The following is a 7847-nucleotide window of genomic DNA, read 5'->3' as shown; positions in this document are numbered from 1 at the left end:
TCAGATTTTTTTACAGCTCTTTTTGAGTGACATAGTCTGTCCCATCTGGCTCAGGTGATGTGCCAGATGCATATGATACAGAAAAAGCTATTCACATCAGAGAGCTTGCAGCATGCACATGAAAACCACTAATGTTTCAAACCATCCTGTCTTCACCCGATCAGAATTTGCACTGGACAGAGCAGGTTATCCCCTTGGTTGGCTCTGATCCCCTCTGAAAGCAGTGCTTTATCTAACCCCAAAGCAGGGCTCAGAAAGGGCTGTTCCTATGGAGCACAGAGGCTTCCCTGGAAAGGCTTCTCAGGAAGCCCTGGCAGCCCAAGCACCGCCTGCCCAGCCCTGGCACCCCAGCTCCAGGCACAGCCCCGGGATGGAAACACTCACCTGCTCCAGCACAGCTCCTGTGAGCCCGGGGCTGCTCCGCACAGGGAACAAAACAGAGCAGCTCGTTTGTGCTGCCAGCAGCGACTGTGTTTGTGTCTGTGTGTCTGTGTGTGAGCCAGGGCATAAAGACCCTTGTATCATAGAATGTAGGAATGGACATTAAATGTCATCTTGTCCCAGCCCCCTGCCTGGGCAGGGACAGCTCCCACACGGGCCAGGCTGCTCAAGGCCTTATCCAGCCTGGCCTTGAGCACTGCCAGGGCTGTGGCATCCACAACCTTCCCGGCTCCCAGTGTCTCACCACGCTCACAGTAAATAATTTCTCTCTGTTATCTAGCCTCTCAATTTGCACCCATGTTTCCCTGTCCTGTCCCTACAGGTGCCAGCGCCTGAGGCCCCTCTGACACGGGGCACTCCATCTCCCCTCTCCCTCACGCCGCTCCCTCCCTCTGACACAGCCGGCACCGCGGCCCGGCCCGCCTCCCGCCGCTCGCCCCGGCCCGCCCGGGGGTGTGTCCGGCCGGCCCCGCTCCGCGCCCCGCTCCGGGCTCGGCTCCGGGCTCGCTGGTGGCCATGGCCCCGGGGAAGGCCCCGTGCCGCCGGCGCAGCAGCGACTCGGGCGTGGAGCCGGACCGCGGGCCGCTGCTCCGGGACAGGGACCAGCTCACCGCGCTCTCCCAGAAGAAGAAGGACCAGCGCATCGCGCTCTTCCTCAGCGACTTCGACCAGCAGGGTATGGCGGGGCTGCGCGGGGCGGGGAAGGAGCGGCGGCCCCGGGCCGGGGGAGCCCCTCGGGCAGGGCCGCCTGCCCCGCGCCCGCGTTGGCGGCTGATGCGGGCTCCAGGCGCTCCGACTGCCGGCTCGGATTTCTCCGGATAAATCTGTTTTAACTTGCTTTTGTAGCGCGGTCTTGCAGAGCTTATACTTGGAAAGTGTGGGAATAAAAGCGTGTTTTGTTCTAAAGCCAAGGAGCACATCCAGGAGATGAAGAAGGAGCTGGATTCGCTTCTGCAGACGGCGGAGAAGGCGTTTGCGGTGGAGCTGCTGACGATGCCGGCTGCCGTCAGGAAGATGAAGAGGAAAGAGGTGCTCGGTGAGAGTGCGTGGCACTGCTTGGGGGGCGGACAGCGATGTGCCCGCGGCTACGGGAGAAAACCTGGGAAATGGGTGGCTTTCATGGAAAGGTTCCTGTGTTTTGAGCAGACCAGCAGTGCTATTAGCCAGCAGATGCTCGCTGAGCACTCCTGTTCAAGCAGACTGATCTGTGTAACACAGGATATAGAATAGGTTGGTGACTACTCTGTCATGTGTGCACTCAAGTAATCTTATTTAAAGTCTGAAGATACAAGAAATAATTACAAGCCTAGTGGTTTCTGTGTGTAAAAACAAGCAGTATTTTATCTGAATCTGTTAATCCTTAGCCACAGAGATTATTTTGTCTGTCAGTTTGAACTCTCCTGAGCCATTCTAATCTAGTCATATACCTGTGATGATAAGCAAACAAGTTTAACTCCCACTGATTCAGATGTTTAAGATCTGTACAGAGCATCAGATGTATATTCTGGTGAGAGCTGATGTTTCTGGAATCTACCTTGCAGTAATCTACCTGTAAGCCTGAGTATGTATTTTGGTGTCCTTCTGGAGAAGCTTCTGCCTAAGAGCATTAGCTGTCTGCAGTGCAATGTGTGCATGTGGTGGTTCTTTGAATTCGGGGGATACTCTGTTATGACTACACTCAGGATTCTTTCAAGGATTAAACACTGAAATGACCTTAGATTTTCATTGTTGTTTTGTAGGAGTGACTGTCCTACAAGACTGGAATCTTGTTCAAATGTAACACATATGCTGACCTAAGGTTGGCTATTTAACCACTGTAATCCTGAATTACTTGTTTGGCTTCTGAGCCCATAAAATAATAATCTGAAGATAAATACTATGCAAGTAATAGTATCCAAATAAATTATAATTTCTTGACTTACAGATTTGCAAGGACAGGAGGAAGTGGCTTTTGCTGCTGCAGTGGTAAGTATGTGTTTTCAAATTTTATCACAGTTTACAGAATAGAATTCTGCTCTCCCTGTTGTAAATACTTCAGACAAATTATTTTGTTTGGCTGTGTGTTGTTTAAATAGAAGATGATATGAAAAGACTAGACAGCCAGCCACAGTGCAGTTATGAACATCACCTAAAGTTTTAGGGTCATCTGCTGGCTGAAATTCAGATGTTTCCAAAAAAAAACCACCCCTGATATTTAGCCAATCCCATTTCCTGTTAGTTGCTGTCATGCCCTTTTAGTTCACTGCCTTTTGTAACATAATATGCAACTACTGGGAAAAATCTGACAACCTTACCTTGCTGGATAAATATATTTTTTTTAGAATGACTGCTCTGTAGAAGACATGCCAAATCCCAAACTGGTGAGGACCAACAGCAAAAAAGGCAGGTCAACTCATTAATATATAGCCTGTGGTTCCTGCATTTTCTTTTTTTTTTTTTCCTGGTTTGAACTGAGCATTTGTAAAACAAATGTTAAGCCTGAAGTATACAAGGAGGAGAAGTGCATAGCAAATCCCCCCAGCATTCAGTGTGGAGAATCATGAGCTATGCTACTGTAGGGATACTTTAAATCATGAGATAGGAGCTTCTGTCCTTTTATTTATCAGGGAAAATGGTGAGAAGAGACATATTTAAGGCTTTACAATTGGAGGAAAGTCACCCCTCTTTTAGGTTTCCCTTGACATTCTGCCCATTGAGCTTTGTAAAAAAAAAAAAAAAACATTTTTCTTCATATCCCCAAATATGCAATAAGGAAGACAGTGCCACTGGGCTGTAATTGTTTTGTCTGTGGGCTGAGGGCTTATCTGGGGTCTTTTAACTGTGCTGTGTGTGCCAGTGCCAGTGCTGAACACACAGAGTTTGCTTTGACCTGTGTCCCAGGTGAATGACATTGGATAGCAGAAGGGGGCAAAGCTGTCCATAGTGGGGAAGTAGGCTTCAAACACAAGGCTGAAGTGGTGCTTTGTGCTCTTCATGAGATCTTTATTTTCCTTGTCTTGCCTTAACATTTCTAGTTAAGGTAACTACAATTGTTGAATATGAAGATTCCAAGCACAGTTCCGCAAAGAAAATAACTAAAAAAGTAAGTTTATTCTGTTTTTATTCAAAAAACATAGGGACTTATTCAGTTCTGACCTGCCACAAACCCTGCTAGATCCATGACCAGGCAGGCCAGTGCTCTGCTGTCTGTTGGAAAAGTCAGTTATTTTAAATGTAATGTATTTGAAGTTAAACAAGGCTAAACAGCAAATTATTTTCATAATGAACTATGGTATCTGCACTTCTAGTGACTAATTCACACAGGCTGGCAAGTACTGGCATAGTCATTCTCTCTTGACTTGCCAGTAAGTCTTGATGGTTTGAGGAATGGTATTTTGTTGAAACTTTATTTTTTAAATCAACTTCATGTTTAATCCATGCATTTCTATAACTGAGTAGTGCTTTCTTGTCTGTAAACCAAATCAAGTGTTTTAGTTTTGCCAGCTCAGTCTGTCTGTGCAGTGTAGCTTCTCAGCCAGACACTGATATAGCAAGATGATAACAAATACAAAAAAAAGATTCCATGCAGTTAGACTTTTACTGTAAAAAGGCTTAGAAGTTAGAAGGGTGTATATTGGACAGGTGGTTGGTTATACAGAACTTCAGTAGGAGTAAATATGTTTTGGTATTATGAAACTTCTTTTAGAATCCATATTTGGTATTTTATATATATATATATATATATATATATATATATATATATATATATATATATATATATACACACACATATTAAAGGCAGCACTCTGGGGCTTAACTACCCTTTTTCAATTGGAATGTTTACAGTATTGTTTCCTGCAAATACTTACAATTTTGCTTTCAAATGCCACCCTTTTTAACTGCAGTCCTTATATTTATAAATTTTCAGATTTCCAAAACCAGGTCACTGGTTTCATTGGCCTCTGGTTTAAGTGGCAAACTGAACTCTCTTTCTAGGTAAGAAACCTTTGATAGCTTATTTAACTCACCTGAATTTGTGAGTGCTGAACAAATTATTTTCAAATATAGCAGCTGAGATTTGAGTCCAGTGGGAATATATCTGATAAGGATTCTTCCATAACCTGACTGAAATGCACTGTGATGATGTGAATTTGAAGATAAAAGCACCTGTAGCTGATGAAGGCATAATGGTGCACAGTTCTAACTTAGGGGAGCAGTACAGATTCCCAAACAATACTAATGGAAGAGAGCATGTAAGGAAAGCATCTTTGCTGTGCTAGTACTACTGAATTGTTTATAGTAAACACCTAACTTGGGTATTGCAACTCTCCCTTGCCCAGTAAATTATTATTTTGTTCTTGTATGGTTTTAGATCCCACTCTGTCATGTTTACCTCAGGAGGGCTTTTTCATGTGTTTTTCACACTAGATTCCTGTCACAAGGCACTTCAGCATTCTCTAATCCACTCTCTGACTACCTTCCTCCCAGCTAAAACTCTGCAGAAGTAGATGAGGAAGAAAGAAATAAAAACAACAAACCAAAAAAATAAAGCCCCCCCAACAAAACACAAAAGCAATAACTATTTTTTATTTTTGTATGTTTAGTCTTCTGCTAGTGTGGCTTGCAGAAGGATGTTAAGTCTCTTTCTTATCATTGCAGTGTCACAAATCTCAAAGCCACTCCAAAGGGAGCTAAAAGGTAAGGGGCTTTTGGGTCATTTTTAATAAATAATTTTGTTTAATACTAAGACACTATATATCTATATTATTATCAATCTAGATATAACAGATCTTCATGGTCTGCCAATGTGACAGCAGGGATGCCAAACCAGTTACATCTCCTGCTTTGGGTGTGGGTGTTAACTTACATTCTCATGGAGGCACAGTCCTAAGTAAGTCAGTTTAAAAAAATGTATTTAGAATAACAATTCTGTTCTCATTCACTATATACAGACCTACATCTCAAACTTGTTCTCAGAGCCCAATCTTGATTAAAATGTCACCAATACTGTTTTGTTAAAAGAAAAAGGAACCAATCCCCACAAACCCCTTAACCCAATACAGTGATAATTACTTCTTGGCATCTTGAATAGTTAAGATTTTCAGTTAGTATCATTTTCCATACAACACAGAGTTTGCTTTTGGCACAAGCTGAAGTGAGGGAGTGAACAACTTAAATGGGTCCTGAAACCATCCATTTCACCTTGGTCTGCTATAAATGTCAGAGGCTTGTTTCCATGCAGAATGCATCTAAATCTTATATTTTTTAGTAGAATAAGAACAACTGTATAAAGAAAACTTAGGAATTCTGCATGGCATAAGGCATGCCCTGTGCCTCTGAGAGGTGGCAGCTTTGGTATTTATTGGTATCTCCCTGTGTAGTGGACAGATACAGCACACGTCTTATCTTAAGCCCTGAGGCATGAAGTTTCCTCTTTCCAAAACTGTAAACATTCACTGCTGATATTGGAGAGTGGATATTCTTGTTACTGAGTGGCCAAAATGTCATCTTGTGTCACAGGCTTACAAGGTTACTGCAGTGGCAGGGTCATAAAACATTATCCAGCAGTGCCCATAAGTGGTGGTCATGGTTGGATTTCTGTAGTTCCCTGGCAGAACTGGAAAAATTTAAACATGACTGCCTCTCTCCTAGGTGTATTTCCTACTACTGGCATTTTCTTAATGTTTGAAAATTTCTAGCAGAGCAGAGAAAGTTTAGAAAGTTTACCTCAGAGTAACATTTTCATTGTATTCTAGTGCTGGATTACAACAGACTGTCTCAAGAACTTTACCTCCCAGTGGAAGAGTTCAAAGCATGTTAAAAAGAAGTAAATCAGTACCCCAACATAAAAGTGTTCCCTTTGTCAACATTCCCCTGGCTGATGGACAGGTATCTGTTTTTTCTTTCAACACTGTCACCTTACAGTAGTTGATCAATGCAAATAGCCTTAATATTCCTTAATGTTTGTCAAAGTTTTGCAAACTACAAGGGAGCATGAGTCTTAGAGAAGCTGGTTGTGCAAGAAAAATCTTTTAATCTTATAATTATTTCTCTTCACAGACACTCTGTACAGCTGGTGGAGACCTCCGCAATATTGATGTGCAGCTCTTAAATCAGGATACAGTACAGCACATTCATAACCTGGTGGTAAGCTTGAAGCAGGTTTGCTGATCTGTGTATTCAGACACCTGGTCCCAGGCCTTCATGTCAAATTGTGCCATGAATGCAAATTTAAACTCTTTAGAGTTTAAGCCTTAACTGGTTGGCATCAGTTGGAGGGAGGGAGAGGAGAGCTGCTGCACAGGGATCACGTGTAAAACTAACTGCACTTACATAAGCTCGTGCAGTTTGGTGACAGCCTGGGGGACCACAGGAGCTTAAACTATTCCTTCTGCAGTGCTCTGGTGGCTGTCCTACCATGTGAGCAAACTGCCATTCTCTTATGTCTCATTCACAAAGGCTGACAAAGCTACAGTTCAGTTCTGATTCTTCTTCAATCCATTATTCTGTGTCCCTTGCTGAGTAAGAACTATACACCTGTTAATGCTCTGCTGCAGTTAACAGGATCTGCCTTATTGGTTGTGAAGCAAAATAAAGAGGAACAGAACTTTGTAGCCCATACTGCCCAGCCCTCCTGAGGGTACCTGGGCTATTGTTTGAAGTAACAGAAATCTATCCAGACATGAGAGATCTTAACCAGTTTACAGTTGTGCAGGTATAGGCACCAGTGCAGCTGAGTCAAGTGAAAGGTCTGGGAGCTGTTCTCTGGTTTTTGTTATGGCCCTGCCTCTAGGCAGACAGTGGGGAGTAAGTGCTCACTGCTTGCTGTAACAGTAGGGACCTTTCTTCTTCCAAGTTCTTTTGGGTAGCTTGAGCTGAAATGAATTTTTCCCCCCTCAGAGTGAGCTGACTGTACTGTGTGGAAAGGTAACACCTAAACCAAGTTAATGGAACTGTCCTATGACTACAGAACATTTGTGACTGCTCCTGCCTGATGCCTCCAAAGTGTTGAAATTATGTCTATTATGTCTTAATAAAGCTGCATACTGTCCAGTAAATGTTTTTATAAGCTTTTATATCATGTGATGTGTCTTATTAAATTCCTGTTATGAAGGATACCAAAAGAGAAGAAAATGCTACTTTTTCTTTATAAAAGGCTTAGGTTAGACTTTTAAGTTTACAGCAAAATGAACAGTAAGAAGCTGTATATAGGAAATAAGCTTCTCTAACATTCAACTCACAAATAAACTGAAGTACTAGGTACTAAATTTTCAAACAGCTTAAGACACTTAATTTCAGTTATGTGGTAGCACATATGAATCTAATGCAGGAATAAAATTTATTTCCAGCCTTGTGTATGACATGACAGTAATATCATGACAGCAATGTGCAAGATGACAGGTAAAATTAGAATTTGTTATCAGGTG

At 42.8% G+C, this 7847-nt stretch overlaps 1 protein-coding gene across 2 annotated transcripts; it reads left to right on the top strand.

The window, feature by feature from the left end:
* Positions 1-874: 874 nt before the first annotated feature.
* Positions 875-7496, top strand: LOC306806918 (borealin-2-like). Of its 2 annotated transcripts, XM_079316068.1 has the most exons (10): positions 875-1117; positions 1349-1477; positions 2366-2406; positions 2763-2823; positions 3456-3523; positions 4349-4416; positions 5080-5118; positions 6177-6309; positions 6481-6567; positions 7321-7496. In XM_079316068.1, the coding sequence occupies exons 1-10, from the start codon at positions 958-960 to the stop codon at positions 7366-7368; spliced, it is 834 nt and encodes a 277-aa protein (XP_079172194.1). In that variant the 5' UTR covers positions 875-957; the 3' UTR covers positions 7369-7496. The 2 variants fall into 2 exon arrangements, with proteins under 2 accessions (XP_079172194.1, XP_079172195.1); XM_079316069.1 differs by lacking the exons at positions 2763-2823; positions 3456-3523.
* Positions 7497-7847: the final 351 nt, after the last annotated feature.

Source organism: Erithacus rubecula (assembly GCF_903797595.1).
Source record: "Erithacus rubecula genome assembly, chromosome: 12".
NCBI classification, from domain to species: domain Eukaryota; kingdom Metazoa; phylum Chordata; class Aves; order Passeriformes; family Muscicapidae; genus Erithacus; species Erithacus rubecula.
This window is presented reverse-complemented; position numbering and strand designations above follow the sequence as displayed.